At 51.8% G+C, this 16,784-nt stretch overlaps 5 protein-coding genes across 5 annotated transcripts; 3 read left to right on the forward strand and 2 right to left on the reverse strand.

Annotated features, from left to right (window-relative positions):
* Positions 1-1,109: 1,109 nt before the first annotated feature.
* BP01DRAFT_358324 (uncharacterized protein) lies at positions 1,110-3,162 on the reverse strand. The gene is made up of 2 exons (XM_025575405.1): positions 2,865-3,162; positions 1,110-2,796 (listed from the first exon to the last, which is right to left on the reverse strand). The coding sequence occupies exons 1-2, from the start codon at positions 2,973-2,975 to the stop codon at positions 1,264-1,266; spliced, it is 1,644 nt and encodes a 547-aa protein (XP_025429590.1). The 5' UTR covers positions 2,976-3,162; the 3' UTR covers positions 1,110-1,263.
* A 1,118-nt stretch (positions 3,163-4,280) lies between these two features.
* BP01DRAFT_358325 (uncharacterized protein) lies at positions 4,281-5,180 on the forward strand. The gene is made up of 3 exons (XM_025575406.1): positions 4,281-4,533; positions 4,582-4,775; positions 4,858-5,180. Exons 2-3 carry the CDS (start codon positions 4,666-4,668, stop codon positions 5,015-5,017), a joined length of 270 nt encoding a protein of 89 aa, XP_025429591.1. The 5' UTR covers positions 4,281-4,533; positions 4,582-4,665; the 3' UTR covers positions 5,018-5,180.
* A 535-nt stretch (positions 5,181-5,715) lies between these two features.
* Positions 5,716-7,869, forward strand: BP01DRAFT_424687 (putative acetamidase). Its single transcript, XM_025579715.1, has 4 exons — positions 5,716-5,870; positions 5,969-6,372; positions 6,423-6,893; positions 6,958-7,869. Exons 1-4 carry the CDS (start codon positions 5,830-5,832, stop codon positions 7,779-7,781), a joined length of 1,740 nt encoding a protein of 579 aa, XP_025429592.1. The 5' UTR covers positions 5,716-5,829; the 3' UTR covers positions 7,782-7,869.
* Positions 7,870-8,917: 1,048 nt separating this feature from the next.
* On the forward strand, positions 8,918-11,594 carry BP01DRAFT_95096 (uncharacterized protein). Its single transcript, XM_025580261.1, has 3 exons — positions 8,918-10,102; positions 10,159-10,663; positions 10,722-11,594. The coding sequence occupies exons 1-3, from the start codon at positions 9,361-9,363 to the stop codon at positions 11,458-11,460; spliced, it is 1,986 nt and encodes a 661-aa protein (XP_025429593.1). The 5' UTR covers positions 8,918-9,360; the 3' UTR covers positions 11,461-11,594.
* Positions 11,595-12,279: 685 nt separating this feature from the next.
* Positions 12,280-14,935, reverse strand: BP01DRAFT_344229 (putative MFS transporter Fmp42; the record flags this gene model as incomplete). The annotated part of the gene is made up of 4 exons (XM_025573552.1): positions 14,191-14,935; positions 13,963-14,125; positions 13,244-13,909; positions 12,280-13,198 (listed from the first exon to the last, which is right to left on the reverse strand). Exons 1-4 carry the CDS (start codon positions 14,588-14,590, stop codon positions 12,280-12,282), a joined length of 2,148 nt encoding a protein of 715 aa, XP_025429594.1. The 5' UTR covers positions 14,591-14,935.
* Between the last annotated feature and the right edge of the window lie 1,849 nt (positions 14,936-16,784).

A 16,784-nucleotide genomic window follows, 5' to 3' on the forward strand; every position in this document is an offset into this window, starting at 1 on the left:
AGTAACTACATCTGCCGCTTGCCGGAGGTCGCCTTTATGTATTTTATAGATTTACAACACTGGGATTTTTTGTGCTTTGAACATAACTTCAATTCGAAAAGGGGGTGCAGTGCAGTAGCGGTACTAGCTCATTAGTCAATACTAGTTATAAACTGATTTTGAAAGGTTGTCAAACAGTTTCATCTGAATTTCTAGAAATCTCGAAAAGGTTTGAACTACTTCCTGACTTAATAGTAAAAAATCTAGGTCAAGATCTAACAATGGCGGTCGACAACAAAAATAACATGAAGACTCATCAACTATCATGTGAATAGTTTATATCATGTTATATATATTCAACTGTACTGCTAACTATGTATCACAGCTAGTAACTTATTCACAAGTCTTTTACAACTAGATATAATTACTAGTAAATGGTTAGGATCTTTCATAACCTTGAAAAGACTAGTTGCTACTGGAGTCAGTAGTTGTCTGGTAGTTGTCAAGGGTTATCAACAGTCGCTAACAGTTGCCAACTGTTTACTGATTCACAATGAATTACCGTGTATTAGTATCAGCTGATACTGGTTCATGACAAGGGATATATGTGATTACCAGACCCCTCTCCCCACTATGAATCATGTTTTCTCTAGAAAAGCTCATGATACAACTCTGTTGTATGAAGTGGTTCTCAGAATTGACGTTGAGGGTAGGATAGTGATATGATAGATGATAGATGGAATATAAATTCTAAAGTAAGTCCTTGTAGCTGTCTACTCTTGCACAATTCATAATCCTATGCGGTCGGTCATAACGTCGTGAATTCATCATAGCAAGCGGCTCCTTCTCTCTCTCCAAGAGTGGGAGCCATGCAGTCAAAAGCCCCGCGGACAGATACATATATGAATATATCGCGAGAGTCCCGCCAAACCCACCCAAAAGAAAAACCAGACAAGCACAAACGCTCTATGTATCTGGACCGAAACAGTAGGAAAATAAGTCTCTGTTATGATCAAAAGACATTGCCATGCATGTCAATAACCCTTATGCTAGACAGGCGAAAAAACGACTAAGGGAGAAGAGAGGCTGATGTCAGTTGCTGTCGGGTTAGACCCCGCAATGGACAACGGGAGGAAGTAGAAGAAGAAGAAGAAGAAGAAGAAGAAGAAGAAGAAGAAGAAGAAGAAGAAGAAGAAGAAGAAGAAGAAGGTTGGTCCTGAACCCCAGACTCGGAGCGGAGAATATACTACTAGTCAAACTCCTCTAAGCAGACCTCTTTGCGGTTCATCGATCATACATGGAACGCCTCGATCGCATCGGATATTCCATATCTGGCATGCCCACGGGGATACCCCTCGCGGGCGGTGGGACAGGGTTGGCCCATCGCGGCGACCGATAGGTTCCTTCACCCTCTCTCGGAGGATAACGTGCCGTGCGACCGGATACACCCGGGCTAGGGTATCCTGAATTGGCGTTGGGCACTCGGTAGCTTCGACGGTGGTCGTCAACACCGGCACACATGTCAATGTCGGGGTGGGGACGCCCGACGTAAGGATTGTTGATGTTCATGTTGACGTAGCGGGGAGGGGGCGGTGGATGGGCGTGAGAATGAGGATGCGAGTAACGAGGGAGATCCTGATTGTGGGGCATGACAGGAGGGTCGTTGAAGGCATGCTCGTGGAACATAGGGCCTGGGGTTCTGGGATGCATGATAGGCTCTTCAGCGTACGCACGTGCCGGGCGGGTCCTGCGACCGCCATCAGAGTCATATGGCCGCCCCGAATGGGAGTTGAACATGTCGCGGTGGGTATAGGTCCGTCGCTGCGCTTCAGGTGAGAGGTCACGCTGGGGTTTCCGCGCATAAGCTTCGTGTGAATGCCGACGGGCATGGTTGCTGTGTGAATGCGTAGGACGCAGGTGACGGCTGTTGTGTCGATTGGCCGCCTCTTGTGCTGCAGCTATTGAATCCTCGGACGAAGCGTCCGAAGAGTTGTGACCCGGTACAGTGGTCGGGCTGACTGGACGCGAGACGGTAGGCCCGCGCTCACGTCCTCGGGCTTTCGGGGATGACTTAGTCCACATGGGTGGTGAGGGCGCCCGGGGTGAGGGCGCGAATTCAGGAGGGGGCGGCGGTGGTGGTGGTGGTGGTCTGAAGTAAGTTGACTGCACGCGGCGCGTTGACGAGTTGGGAAACTCGGCGCTGCGACGTCTTTGATGGCGGCTCGACGGTGCTGGCTCGTCCGGGGTGACATGGGCTCGCTGCGCAGTTGTCCTACGCCGACTGGGAAAAGTATTTGTCTCCTTGGAGCCCCCAGGCTCGTCCTTTTGGTGGTGGCTGAAATGATAGTGGTAGGTACCAAAATTCGGAGGAGATGCACGAAGGATGTTCTTTTTCACATAGTCCATCTCAAACCGTCGGCTTACTGTCTCGTGCCACTCCACCATTTCCCGGTCCGGTGATTCGGGAAAGGCCTCGCGAGGAATCGTCTTCGGAAACGTGCCCCCATTAGGATTCTCAATCTCCCAGATATCAACAGCGTTTTGTAGGTACCGGCAATGCTCATCCGGGTCTAGCAGCAACTGTATCGTCTGCCATCGTACAAAGCCGTTGGGTTGTAGAGCGGGAATTGCGGGAGGTTTGTATGCATCGGTTGTGGGTTGGATACTGTGGAAGCAGCCAAGGCGCTGATAGATAAAGGACAGAGCAGAGGGCTTCGTTTGTAAGAAGAGCACATCATAATTGCCGCCGACTTTGCGGTAGAAAGTGGCCAAACGCTCGGGTGTGAGGTCGGTCGTTGCGTAATCGTCGAAGGACGACTTATAGAAGCCAGGCTTTAGTTCTTATCCTCGGGGGCGCATACAGTTCCTTCCGAGCTCCCACTTACAATGATGTGAGCGATTTCTAAACAGAGCTGTTCAAGGAGCGGGGCTGGGCTTTTGTCCGAGTTGATCAACACTCCCCAGAAGCTCGCGCCCGGGTCATGGGCGGAAAACATGACCTAGCTACTGGGATTGGGCGCGCTCGAAGGACATCTGGCAGCAAGCAGCGAGACAATGAGCGTTGCATCGATGGGGGGGGGGACCGATGAGGTAGAAGAAGGCGGGAGGGCGGAGCAAGCGGGAGGGGCAAGGCTGAAGAGGGAGAGGAGAATTCAGGAGACCGCGATGTATGCGTGTGAGAGAAGAATACGTTGAGTTAGTGATGCTGCTGCAGGGCAGCAGCACCTTTCGATTCATTCGCCTGGTGTGAATGAATCCGGTTTAGTGCGCGGTCAGTTCAATTGACAGGCAACGCCCGGGCGGTCAGGCACCCATTCGCTGATACCTCCACTGCGGGGGAGCCCAAAGAAAAAGCAGCTGTTGTTGTTTGTTGGCACTGGAAGAGTTGCAAAACTCGACAACTCTCAATCCGCCTCATCTATCCGCAGGTAACGGTGGAGTTTTCGGAGGGAAGTTGGCGCTGACTGAGGATTGATGCGAACCAGCCCAAGCCATTGGAGGTATAACTAACTACCTTACACCGTACCAGGTTGAAAGTGAGGATTGAACTCTCCATCCATACTTGAGTGGGTGGGTGGAGGGAGATCGGACAAGAGGAGCAGCGAGACATTCCACGGGCTATATTACAAAATGCGTCATTTGTCTTTCTTGCTCAGACTGTGCTTCAGATGCTTCAGACATGGATGAGCATTCAATGAATGAATCAACTCTCGAGTGGTGGGAGGATAGAAGGTCCGAGGAGATGTTTGTCCGGTTTTGTTCGGTTAATACCTGAGGTGTCAACCATATCCCTCCTGACTAACTGACCTACTTTGTAACTAACTAGTAGTTAATACCTAGTTAACTACTAGGTAAGGTAACTATTTTACTCTCAGTACTCCAAGCGACACTCATGGAGACTTCAACCTACATCCGAAGGTGGTACGAAAAACGCAGGTACCCCGTACCTCGCAGGTGCATACATCACACGCCTAAACAAGGGGGTCAAGTCATTTTTCTTCACAGCATGTTCATCCGTCTATCTAAGTTGTGGCTGCGAATGATCCGCTCAGACAAGGCGCATAGTTTGCCCCTGTGGCACTCAAGGACCCTTGAATCAGATGATCGTTTATTCTTAGTGTGCGCAGTCTCTAAGTAACGGCCAGTCCCTAAAGTATGTGTAATCCCACCGATCAACATTTCTGATTGGTCATATCAGTTATAGTAATCACGGGAGTAATGGACATAGCATTCCTCCGGCCATTCCCGCCTGGACTATAGTAGGATTCCGAGCATCGAGCATGTCTGCCAGTAGGTAATTGTTGTGATGCTCACCCCTGAAACAAACCATCATGTACTACGTAGTGAGTATTCTTTGCGTGCTTGGCTTCTCCCTTTCTCAAACCCTACTCTACTTCTACACTACGCATCTCTCGCCATTCATTGCATCACGGACCGGACCCCAACCACACCGCAATTTCTTTTCTTATTCTTCGATTCTCAGTTTCTCGTTTGATAGCTTTCAGGGCTCGCGTGGACCAGCAGCTCTATTTCTGTGCCTGGAGCCGTGACTAGGTACGTTATTCGCCTCATCGCGGAAAGTCACGCTGACGTTCGTCGCAGAATCGTGTCTTTCGACCTCACTGGTGGCTATCCGATTAGACCACGGACGGTTCAGTCCTATGTCTGCGAAGTAGCAGCTGAAAGATGGCTCAAAATCGGGATCCAGCGTTCTGGCGACGCTTCTCCCTTGCCATCCATCTGGACGAGGAGTCCAAGGCTTCCACTCCTGAGAAGGAGGAAGTCAGTCTTTGGTCGTATGTTGGAACGCTCTGACTGTGCCTCGTTCGTGCTGAATTTTGCTCGTTGTTCGGTATACTGACTGTCTGGCTATGGTAGGGACAACTGGATTAAAGACCAGGAACGAAAGCGCCGACGAATGATCTTGTGCGGCTTCCTGATATTCTTCCTGACCGCGCTGTTTGTCGTTGGCGTTATCGTGGTGATTGTTTGGCTCAATGCCCACCACTGGCTGCAAGACGCGCCGAAAGCATCTTGAGGTAGAGGTGCTTCGGGGGTTAAGGGTCTGGGTAGATATAGAAGGTGTCTTGTGGATATGGAGTTCTGGTCAGGCATGAATGAGCGGGTCTCATTGTCACTATTTTCTCGCAGTCTCTTTTCTTTGCATGGCGATCTGGAGCTGGTCTTATCGCAATCTGTCCAAATAGTAAGTCATATAGGTAGGCTTTGAGCCGATAAGTACCGAGTTGCGACCTGGAGCTTTCTTATTCCCCTTGCCTTGTTGGCTCCAAGTAGAGTTGTCAATGGAAAGTCCAGCCGTCCCTTTGTTCAAGTCCCCTTGAACGCATGGACTTGCCCGATCTGGGAATCTCTTTGCCGGGGGCCGGCATCTTATCGCACAATCTTCCAAGTCCGCTAGTTGTCTCTGAACACAGCGCTCAAATCCAGAAGCTCTGTCTGCCTCTTGTCTTGAACACATCAAGAGTCAGTCATCAAAGTGAATAGGACAAGATAGATCAACGTGTAAGAAGCAAGCACATACAGGTATGTCGTAGCAATTTCCTGCATGTTGGGATGAATCAGTGGCTGCAGTGGGTGCTCCCCACCCACGCTTATCAGCGGATCTGGTCTGTTTGCGCGCGGGCTTATCGCTACGATGTCTCCGCATCTCCTCCTCTTCCTTCCCCGCAATAATAAAAAGCCCACCCTCCCATCGTCCCTCCTTACTTCCACTTCTCTCGTGATTTCTCTTTTTTTTTCCTTTTTGCTCACCTTAAGTTGAAGAAGTGTCTTCTACCTCTTTTCCCTCTCCTTTCAAGCTCTGTGGCAAGAGCTTCCCAAGGTGCCATCATGCTCCCCCCTTTCGACTACTTTACATATCGTCGTCTCCGGTAAGTCAATCATGGCTCCTCATGAGACCCACCGGGTACAGTAAATGGCTGTACAAAACGTTCGTCGCGCTCTTGCTAAGTCACTGGTTGTATGATAGAGATTACAAGCGGAGAGACCGAGCAGCTAGATTCGCATCGCTACCGGCTGAATACCACGCCCCCTTCACCGCCATCGACAAGGTCATTATCAACAAGCCGATCCAAGAATTGGTGGAGGAGGTTCACACTGAATCATTAGCACCCCTCGATGTGCTTCGCACCTATGGCAAAGTAGCGGTTAAAGCTCATGAGAAGACCAATTGTGTGACAGAGCTCCTTCTGCCTGAGGCTGAATCATGGGTTCAGTCCGAAGTCAACCTCCAAGGACCACTGGCGGGGATCCCCGTCTCACTGAAGGATTCGCTTCAGATCAAAGGATTCGATACCACCCTGGGGTATACGAAGTATGCCTGTAAGCCATACAAGGAAGATGGACCTATGACCAAGCTCCTGAAAGACGCCGGTATGAACTTTAGAAAGACTGCTGTAGCGCCCTGTGTCTGATATCTCTAGGTGCTGTACCTTATGCTAAGACCGCGCTGCCCGTGACTTTATTGTCGTTTGAATCAGCTAATGCTCTCTGGGGCCCGTGTCTCAACCCTCATGTTCCCGAGTATTCCCCTGGTGGTTCTACTGGTGGTGAAGGGGCCCTGTTGGCATTGGGCGGTCGTATCGGTATTGGTTCTGATGTTGCCGGGTCTGTCCGCGTCCCAGCGGCCTGGAGCGGGATCTATTCCCTACGCTGCAGTACTGGCCGATGGCCGAAGGTTGGTGTTCACACCAGCATGGCTGGCCAAGAAGGAGTTCCTAGTGTCTTCAGCCCAATGGCTCGGACCTTGAATGATCTGACCTACTTCACTAAAGCTATTGTGGGGATGGAGCCGTGGAAGTATGATTACACGGTTCATCCCATTCATTGGCGGGAGAAGGAGGAGGCGGAAGCTCAGAGCAAAAGGCTTCGCATCGGCCTGATGAGTAGCGATGGTGAGTGGATCGGCATTCGCACCCGAACCAAGCAAGCTGACAATTCCTAACCACTCTCTCTCAGGTGTCATTCCTCCTACCCCGGCCATTGCGCGTGCCCTATCAACCACAGCCACTGCTCTCATCGCGGCCGGCCACACAGTTTCGGAGATCAAGCCACCAGTCACGGCGGACCCCTTCACCGGACTTCATCTAGCTTCGCAGCTCTTGAACTCTGATGGTTGCGTCACCTTCAACTCACACCTGCATTCTTTCGAGCCCTCCGACCCGGGCGCAGATCAACTTACCCGGATCTCGAACCTCCCCCGTCCACTACGGTACCTTTACTACCTCTGGGTACGCTACATCCGCCGGGATGTCCAGTGGGCCAAGTTGATTCGTACCTTCGGTCCCAAATCGGCCGCCGAGCTCTGGAAGCTCACCGCACAGCGCGAATCCTTCCGCGCCACCTGGCACGCCTGGTGGGATGGTGCGACACAGCAGTACGATTTCATTCTCTGCCCGGTGAACGCCACCCCAGCTCTCCCCCACAAAGCCATGCACGATGCTGTTTCATCTTGTGGGTACACCTTCCTTTGGAACCTGCTCGACTACACTGCGGGTGTTGTGCCTGTGTCACACGTCGACGCGAAGAAAGACGCTCTTCCCGGACCGTACAAGAAGGTTCTCAAGCAGCTGGGCGCCGACGGAGCACTCTCTCGTGGTGCCTGGAAGCACTACGACGCTATCAAGATGGCAGGATTGCCGACGGCGGTGCAGGTGGTAGGCCGCCGCTGGCAGGAGGAGAAGGTCCTTGGATATATGGCGGCGGTTGAGGCGGCGCTGGACCAGTATCAAGATCCGGCGACCGGTGAGGGTGGACGATACCCCTTGCTCGAGTTGGACTGAGATAAGTTTGTCATAATTCTCATCTGTCTAGACCTTAGTGTAGTTATTCCTGTTATATGAGCGAACCATAGGATGAACTGTTTCCCTTTCCCTCCAGCATTTCACTCTTTTTTTTTTTTTTTTTTTTCTTTTTTGTGTTTCTTCAGTTTCCTCTATAGCAGACGAATCATTCATCCCATTCTCCTTGGCATAGAACAAAACCTGGATGAGTGATGAATGTTGTAGCTTGTAGCACACAGGTGCATGTGAACATGGGTTCCTCGGATGCAGCGCCATGTAGGCTGGCTGCGTAACTTTGACATCTCGTTTCCTGACCGTGGATAGCGCCGTCGGCTTGTCCTTTTATCCTTTTACCGCCCGTCATATTTCTCTATTGGTGGCTGGTATGAAGTCAAAAAAGTTTGTCTGTGACAGGCTAAATGGACGGCCAATGGAGGTGGGAGGAAATGCTATTCCTTGTGCCAGTCGATGATGGTCAAGATTCTCAATCTCACCTCATTCTTTCTGAAAGTGCCAGACCTCGGAATCTCGGAGTAAGTAGCAAAGAAGCCAGAGAGTATGAGCGAAGTTGTCACCTTTTTTTTTATTTTCTGTTTCTTCCTTCTTGACCCCCGCGTCAACCAGTGGCTCCGCAGAGTCCAGACCTTGGGATAAAGCAGAATGATCCGAACAACAAACAGTGGGGAAGGTCATTGGCAGCAGAGAACGAAGCGAGAATAATTAAAAAGATTTGCGGGGGGTCGATTTCAACTGTTAAGGGTTTTTTTCTTTGACTTATGCTCCCTCCTCTCCTTTTTCTCAAATCTCTCAATCTCTCAATCTCTCTCTCTCTCTATAGTCACTTGCTTGTCTGCCACTGGTTTTGCCGTTACTCTTGCCATTCAATCTCAGTTGGCTATTGTATCACACACTGCCTGAAGATCTACCCAATTCAAGGGGGTAGGTCAGTCATTGTTCAGGAAGATCGAGATTGTGGTTGTGGTTGGAAAGTCCGGAAGAAAATAAAAAAGAGGCAAATCGGGAGCGATCGTCGATGGTTGATCGCGCCGGCTGCTGCTGCTGCTGCTGCTGCTCTCCCCTTTCTTACTGATCACACTATCTTCTTTCTCTCTCTTCCTCTCTTTCTCTGCCTCTTTCTTCCCATTTTCCTCCTCCTCCTTCTCTTCATCATCTCACCCTCTTCTCCTCCCCCTCCCCTCTTCTCTCCTCTCCTTCGTTTCTCTTTCTCCCATTCTCTCTTTTCTTTCGACCATCATCTTGGATTCTTTTTCCTCGCTCTTTACCTCCACTCAGCTTCGTTGCCGCTTGCCGATCTAGACCCTCGCCCAATCACCTCAGAATTCGCCCCTCCTCTCCCACCACCTCTGCCCATCTCCCCCGGGTCTCGACATTTCGTCTTCAAACCCTCCCCCTCCGCCAAATTGAACTCTTCTGCCCCTCTGGCAATTCTTACACCGACCAAAATAATCGCCCATCGCCCACCGTTCACACCCATCTAGCTGGAGTTACAGGATGCTGTTCGTGGCTTCGGCTTTGAACTGCGGTCTCTGTCGATACCTGTGCTCTTGACCTCGGAGCAATGACTTCTGCCAAACGTGCCACCTCCGGACGTAAAAGGGACGCCATTCATTTTGTCAATGCGCGTCCAACTTCTGAAAACGAGCGTCTCAAGATTCAGCGCTTGGTCCGCGCCCACGTGGGCAAATGGATCTCGGATCAGACCAAGGACCGTTCGACTCTCCCGGATTGTTCGAACCGCAACGGCGGCTGCATCCCGGAGCATGGCGCCCACACCACCACCAGTAGTAGTCGCAGCGTGACCCGTCAGTCTACCTCCTCCAGCGAGGGATCAGCAACCGGCTTAGAATCGCAATATGCGACACCTCCGGCTACTTCTCCGCTCTGTTCCTCTGTCTCATCCTCCCCGTCACCTCCGCCTTTTTCCAAACAAGTGCCCTATGATTCATCGTCTGCGACCCAATTTGCGTCCGCAAACCATGTTAACCAGCAACTTTTCCGATCATCGTCCCAAAGTCCGGTGGATAATTTCGCGAATGAGATGGAGCGTTCCAGTCCGGACAGTCTCCCGTGGCCCTCTCCTCTTTCTGCTCAGGAGTCGCGTTCTGGGATGTCGGATGCGCGGAAAAATTTTTTAGAGTCGGACGAGTTGTCTCGAGCTCTGACAACAACATCGCCCAGACCATGTCTCGCCCCAGGTTATGTCGATACGTTCGGAGCGGGTCGGTTCGATCCATTCTCCACGCATCCTCTGAATCTGTTGAATATGGGAAAGAACGAAGTGGTGGCTTCTGAATATTACTGTTCGTGGGTCCGACGCTAGATACGCATCAAGCAGACTAACCGTCTTTAATTGTAGGTTTGGAAGTTCTCTGGCCCGGTCTCACCCCTGTGTCGCCCGGCCATGATACGAGTCCAGCTAGCAGCAATTGGTTTCCACTATCGTTGGCTGATCCAACCTTGTTCACAGCCTTTGTCTTCGGTTCGCTATCTCACAAAAGGGTCCAATGGCTGAAAGGCACGATTCCGGCTCACGCGTTCCTGCCCTCCGAGCAGCAAATGCTGCAGTTGTGCGAAACAGAAACGATCCGGAATGTGACGCGGGAAGTCAGCGATCCCACTCGAGCAATGTCCGATGCGATCATTCTTAGCGTCATCTGTATGGCACACAATGTCGCCAACAATGAACATATCAAGGGCCAAAAGCTGCCGTTCACCGCCCCCATGCAACGCTTGCAGTGGTTGGACATTTATAGCAGCCTTCCGCCTAATCTGGTGCACATCAAGGGTCTAATACAGATGGTCAATCTGCGTGGTGGTCTTGAAAATCTGACTCTTCCCGGACTCGCGCCAACGTTATCTTTGTAAGTATTATCGAACCAGCAGTCTTTCCATCCACGAACACTGACACCCCTGTCCTAGCTCCGATCTCGTCACGTGCAGCACGTTTCTCTTGCCACCTGTGTTTGATTTCATGCCTCTGCGCAGAGAGCGGAGGGGAATGACCATGCAAGTTATGCTAGGTTACAGCATGATCGATGTCGAGCGCCGGTTCGGTCCCCTGCGGGAGATCGGCTTTACGTCTGAAATGGTGGAGGTTTTCTACGGCATGCAAACGTACATCAAGCTTGTTGAATCCCACCTGGCAACGCAGCAGCACAACCCAGACTATTCGCTCCTTTCCGACCAACGCAATCTTGTGCACTACCACCTACTGTCTCTCCCCGCCGTCAGCCAATTCGAGAGATTTGACAACTACCAGCCTCACGAGATCATGTATGAGATCTGCCGGCTGGCCGGTTTAATATTCGGCGTTGGTGTGGTGCTACCCCTTCAAGCTCAGAGCGCACCTTTCGCTCGACTCGCCAGGCTCATCCAAGAAGCTTTACACATCCACAAAGCCCCCTTTTCCTGGGATCATCCGCAGGCCCATATCGCTCTGTTCTGGGTGTTGATTCTTGGCGGTATAGCTGCGGAAGACCAGCCCGAACGGGCCTGGTACGTCGAGCTCCTCAGTCAAGTGGCGGGGAGCCATGGCATCCGCACCTGGGATGAAGCACGGAAAGTCCTTCGTGTGATGCTCTGGTACGACCGGGCCTGTGAGCGTGCGGGTCGCAAACTGTGGCTTGAAGTGAAGCATTCGGGTCTATCATCGTCTTGAATTCCCGGAACCCTGATACGGCCAACACCTAGCACATAATCCCCTCAACGCCGGCCCGTCTATTCCTGTTCTAGGTATCACCCGCTTGTCCGTCTTCGGCTTCATTAGCAAAGGCTTGGCCACAAGCCCCCCCGAGGGTTCGAAACGGACGCGCAGAAAGGGCAGACAATCCCATCATCAACCCCTCACAACCTGAACCCCAGGTATACTATACGACTTTCACGAAAGTTACGAAGCCGCCGACGACCATGGCGAAGAGCAACGCGTATGAACGAGGGGAGAAATTTCCCAGCGCACAAATTGCATTCGACCTCTACCCTTCTTGTAAACACTACTTTCCCATATAGCCTTATTATTTCCCACTATCATGTTCTCTTTCTTACCCTTCCACATTACTGTCTATCCTTTATGACAGAATTGGATTCTCTCTTTTGTTTTGGTCTGTCTGGTTATCCACGCACTGTGATATATAGATAGATGTATTTACCCCACTAATTTGAAGCCATCTTTCCCTCGGAGTCTCTAGACCAAACGAACTCGATGGTGCTGCTGCTGGGTCATGCCAGGAGGATTCGGCTGCTAGTTATAATAATCATGTACACGTAAACGGATAGAAAATTCTGGACTAAGAATGAGACCAACGGTGCAAAAGTAATGATAATGCTGGAATATGCACGCTGTATAACTCAGGTTTCGCGAACTGGGTACGCGGAGCGAATTGATGGGGCGGGCACATCAAATGCATAGTACCTAGTAAGTAGTGTGTATTTACTGTAGCGAGAGAACATGGTGGGTGTGGGAACTTCAGTCGTAAGGAAATCATGGTCTCGTGCCTCCGTAGGAAGGAGACGTATCGGTCCCTTGCCGGAGCAACGGTTCGCGTTCGCCCTCCCGGGCGCTTTGCCGGTGGTGCCGATGGCCCCAATCCCTTGTGTCCACGCCGTCATGGAGGCCGGGGACACTGAGTCCGCTCTCGACGACCTCGACGGGCCTGTTCGCTGGTCCTGGCGAGGTTGCGGTCGTGGCGTCGATGATCTTCGCGTGGCTAGCCGCCGCCATTCTTCGGGCCTGCCAGCTGACGAACGCGACCAAGGCCACGCCAACCAGGAACGTGGTGCCGGTCAGCACGGCGTTGACGGGAGTGGGGTCGCGATGGAAGACGGTGAACGTCAGGGCGTCGAGACCGGCTTGCGCGAAGTTGCCTAGGCCGGCGAGGCAGATGATCAGCCCGTAGACCTTCCCGAAGGTCTGGAAACCGAACACCTTGGCGGCGTAGTCGGAGACGGCCGTGTAGTAGAACGGGCGGTAGAGGACGAAGAGAGCGATGTTGCCGTAGCCGGCTTCCAGGGTGGGGATGCAGCCTAAGACGCCAATGATAGTGGCGGCGGTGACCAGGGTCAGGAGCACCGAGGGGGTGCGGGTGGAGTCGAGGATCGTGCCGATAAAGGGGACAGAAAGAAGACCACCCAGTGGCAGGAGGACGTCAAAAGTCGAGTTCAGAGTTGCGGCGAGGTCCGGGGAGTGGAGGAGATATGTGTATTGTTGGCGAATCGTGGCGACGAAGTAGTTGATGCGGAGCATCTGGAGGATGGTGAAGAGGGTGATGAGAACGAACCACGGGGTGCGGATTTGCGTGAGTGCTGAAGCCCCATGGAGGGCTCCCCAGACGCCGCCAGCAGTGTGTGGTTTGTCAGAATGTGGATTGACGGTTGAATCGGTAGTGATGGTGGCGGTGTTGCTGTTGCTGTTGTTGTTGTTTGCGACAAGGACAGAAGAGGGGGACATGGGACGTTCGAGAGTGGGGACGTCGTCGGAGTATGAGTGTGGTTGGAGCTCAGGGGAGGCCAGGAGGTCCTGAATCTGGCTGACAACATTCTGGCGGTGAACACGACGGTCGTTGCGTTGGCGTTCGCCTTCATGGCGATCCTGGATGGCATCATCGACATGGTCTCTGGCTTCGGCTGCGATGTGGGCTTGCGCTTCCTGGACAAGCTCGCCGGCCGTCTTATATGAGGCTGTTGGCATGATGGTAAGCTCTGCAGTCATAATGAAAACGGGGACAATCAGATAGAGCAGGAAGAATCTGGTCGAGCTGAACGATCCGTGTGTACTCTCGTTGAAGAGCCGAAACACAAGAAAGAGAGCGCTGGAGGCATCAAATGCGCCTGTTAGAGTAGATAGAATGAGGCCGGAGCGGGTAGGGAAGGTGTTGGACAGGTGGAATGAAGAAATGAACACGAATGGTCCACCGAGGGAAAGAAAGAGATATCCCGGCATATATCCGTCGAACGGAAGCTTGTGGGAGAGCCCAAAAAGCAAGGAGCCCAGTATGAGCGAGATGCTGCCGATAATGCCGCAGACGCGTGGGCCGTATGTGTCGAGAATCGTTCCTACTGGAAGAGCAAAGACGTTGGTTGCGACGGCAGCGATGGTGAACATTAGATTCAAACTAGAGAGAAAGTTTAGCTTAGCAATAGCAGACTTATGATCTGCAGTACTTACCGAAGCTCTTGCCCGTAGCATACGTCGGAGTTATTGTCAAGCTCCGCCTGCGAGCACCGGTCCCTGTAGACACCCTCTCTGATTAAGACTGGTTTGATGGCTGCAAAACCAAAGACTATCCCCGCAGCAAGCAGACAGTAAACTACTGCTATGCATACTTGCGCTGTGTGTTCATCAGTGTCCTTATCCATGTGGCTCCTAGGGGTTTGACTGAGTTCCAGCACTTACCAATGCGTTTGGCACGGCTCACCTCAAACGCCCCCGTAGTCTCTCGGCCACCAGTCCACTCCTGCAACTTTGGTGCCAATGGCGCGGGCACTGGATCCTCCCTATCAGCCTCGTTGAGCGTACCGATCTTGGGTGAGGCGACTTGGAGAGGTGGGTTTCGCTCACTGGTGTCCTCATCCACAGTGGCCTGTCCCCATGCTGGTCCTGCATATGGGTTGAAATTCAGACGATGTCTAAAAGAATGACGACTAATATTGGACTGAAAAGAAGACGATAGAGAGGGCTCCGGCAAATCATGGTAGCTTTCCTCGTCCTCGGAGTCATCCTGATGAGGCTGACGGCGGAATGCAGCAGGATTCTGTTCCCAAGACTCCAAGTAGGAGACACGGTTGAGAGACATTCTAGCGATTCACGAGACTCGCACTCATGAGTGTACTGTACCGGAGATTCTCAAATGTTACCCGTTCAGGGATGTTTGGTTGGGGGTGATGTGCACGACAGACAGGCAACGAGCATCAGCTATGGTAATGATGGCTGGTTGACGGTGGAGTCGACCCGTTTCGGCCCGTGGACCCAGCCAGATATGAGGGGCAAAAATATGTGTCTGAGTCGATATGACAGCGGAACAACGGTGCTGCTGACCGGATGTGACTGCTAGATGAGAAGCTGGGAGATAGGGGATAATTTGAAAGGTCAATGGCTATCTTGTAAGGAGATTGCCAGCAAGTACAGGTGAAGATGGCAAAGTTGCAGCAGCGGACAAGTAATGAGGTAATTGTCCAGAAGCGGAGCAAGGAAAGGGTCACCTGACGGAGTAACTACCCAACCCTTTTAGTCATCCATGCAATCACTGAAGTAGGTTGGTTAACTTACTGTAAGTTACTGGTTACAGAACTACTTCTCCATCCCCAGCTGCCACTTCAGAACATCATCCTCTTCTCTTCTCTTCTCTTCTCTTTTCCTGTCGGTTGCTTCCTCCTCCTCTTACTTCTCCTCCTCCTCCTCCTCCTCCTCCTCTTCTTCTTCTTTTTCTTCAACAACAATATCTGCACAATCTTAGACTGCATGGTCTAACGCTCTGCAATGCAAGCCAGCCACAAATGCACCTTCTCCTTGGTCTGTCCTCATGATCAAGAAATCTTTCTGGTCTAGCCCTTCATCAGTTGCTCTCGCTCGCACGACTCGCTGCTACTGCTACTTGGCTGGATTTGGTCACCCTCCGATGGGGGGTCTGGAGCAAGATCCACCTGTCAATTGGCTCGCGTAGCTTTGGCTCCATTATGGACTCGCAGTCCAAACCTAACTCGGATGGAATGGGTCTAGGCTAAGCGGCATCAGGGTTCTTTCTGTCAGCATCTTGACCTCACCTACTGATTGTTCCCCCCCCCCACCCCCCTTGAGCGGCCATCTGCTGCGCACGGCTGATATTCGAAGCTCGCATGCATTCATACTACTGCTATTAAGCCCGGTGCCCGGGGTTTACACTTCCATGACCGTGTCATCAGTATGCTATCGGCCGTGGGGTACTTTGGCCCAGAGATGAATTACTGGTCTCTCCTCTCGGATTCAGCACAACACCAGCTGTCATAATTCTCTTGCACTTTGTTCTGCTGCGAGCTAGGAGAAACATTCCGAGTTAGCATGATACGTCAGAACATGGGGAGGTGCCGCTAGCGAAGAGGAAAAAGTACCGTACTTTTGAGCGCGGCAGAAAAACCGATCAAGAGGCAAACAAATCCCGACATTCTCGAGATAAATGAACCGTTCATCAGGGGTGCAAGATGCATCGCGAAGCATACGCCACAGCCTTGTGTGAACAGGTATTGCAGCTTACAGGAAGATGTTGCTCGCTCCTCGCCAATCAGAGCGCTAGTCACAGTTGAACCGTGTCGACTAGCCGGGCGCCAGCGGAACGGGCAGTGATATGTCCGTCAAAATGTTGATTGAATAACTATTTGTTCGGAGAAAACTGCAGATTCGACTTGAATGGGGACTCGGTGTCGATAAGCGTCACCAAGAACCCCGTGGCTTGCTGTCAATTTGACCCCCCTTTAGGGCGAGAACAGACCATACCCGATTTAGCACGCAAAGTCAGCTCCATCCAAGGACTGAAGGAGGAACGGGACTTCTGGACAAGAAATTTGCAAGAGAAAGTGCCGAAACGTTGCTCATTAGCTCGAACCGAAACACTCCGGTGCGGGTGCTCTTCCAAGTTAGCTTGCGAGTATTTTCTGCTTCGGGCAACGATCAGACGCGGCTGTGCCAATCGCCCTGCGCTTGTCGGAGAGGAACAGCAAGACTTAGGAACAGGCAACGGATGGCTTCATCTGCTGTAGCTCTATCTTGTGCCATCCTAATCCCACCTAGGAAACAAGATGACTGAGCTACGGTGGGCTGTCCTCTCCTTTTTCTTGGTGGGAAAAAAAAAGCTCCCATACAGTAGTCCAGAGATACCCCTGAAGGAAAGCCGGAAGCCGTATGATACTGGGCTCCAGTGGTCGCGCTAAAAAGTGGGATCTGCTTTCTTAATCTTCATCTATATAGGGCTCTGCTTTTACCCTTTTGCCTCTTCCTCCACTTTATTAGTTTGCCTT

Source organism: Aspergillus saccharolyticus, assembly GCF_003184585.1.
Source record: "Aspergillus saccharolyticus JOP 1030-1 unplaced genomic scaffold BP01scaffold_25, whole genome shotgun sequence".
In the NCBI taxonomy this organism is placed as follows: Eukaryota; Fungi; Ascomycota; class Eurotiomycetes; order Eurotiales; family Aspergillaceae; genus Aspergillus; species Aspergillus saccharolyticus.

Excerpts from the sequence above, each read along its gene's own strand:
- BP01DRAFT_358324 (XM_025575405.1), bottom strand. The coding sequence starts at position 2,975 with ATGTTTTCCGCCCATGACCCGGGCGCGAGCTTCTGGGGAGTGTTGATC. Across the intron at positions 2,797-2,864 it reads TAGAAATCGCTCACATCATT|TCGTCCTTCGACGATTACGC; the intron begins GTAAGTGGGAGC and ends GGCTTCTATAAG.
- BP01DRAFT_358325 (XM_025575406.1), top strand. The coding sequence starts at position 4,666 with ATGGCTCAAAATCGGGATCCAGCGTTCTGGCGACGCTTCTCCCTTGCC. Across the intron at positions 4,776-4,857 it reads GAGGAAGTCAGTCTTTGGTC|GGACAACTGGATTAAAGACC; the intron begins GTATGTTGGAAC and ends TGGCTATGGTAG.
- BP01DRAFT_424687 (XM_025579715.1), top strand. The coding sequence starts at position 5,830 with ATGCTCCCCCCTTTCGACTACTTTACATATCGTCGTCTCCG. Across the intron at positions 5,871-5,968 it reads TTTACATATCGTCGTCTCCG|AGATTACAAGCGGAGAGACC; the intron begins GTAAGTCAATCA and ends GTTGTATGATAG. Across the intron at positions 6,894-6,957 it reads CGGCCTGATGAGTAGCGATG|GTGTCATTCCTCCTACCCCG; the intron begins GTGAGTGGATCG and ends ACTCTCTCTCAG.
- BP01DRAFT_95096 (XM_025580261.1), top strand. The coding sequence starts at position 9,361 with ATGACTTCTGCCAAACGTGCCACCTCCGGACGTAAAAGGGACGCCATT. Across the intron at positions 10,103-10,158 it reads GGTGGCTTCTGAATATTACT|GTTTGGAAGTTCTCTGGCCC; the intron begins GTTCGTGGGTCC and ends CTTTAATTGTAG. Across the intron at positions 10,664-10,721 it reads CTCGCGCCAACGTTATCTTT|CTCCGATCTCGTCACGTGCA; the intron begins GTAAGTATTATC and ends CCCCTGTCCTAG.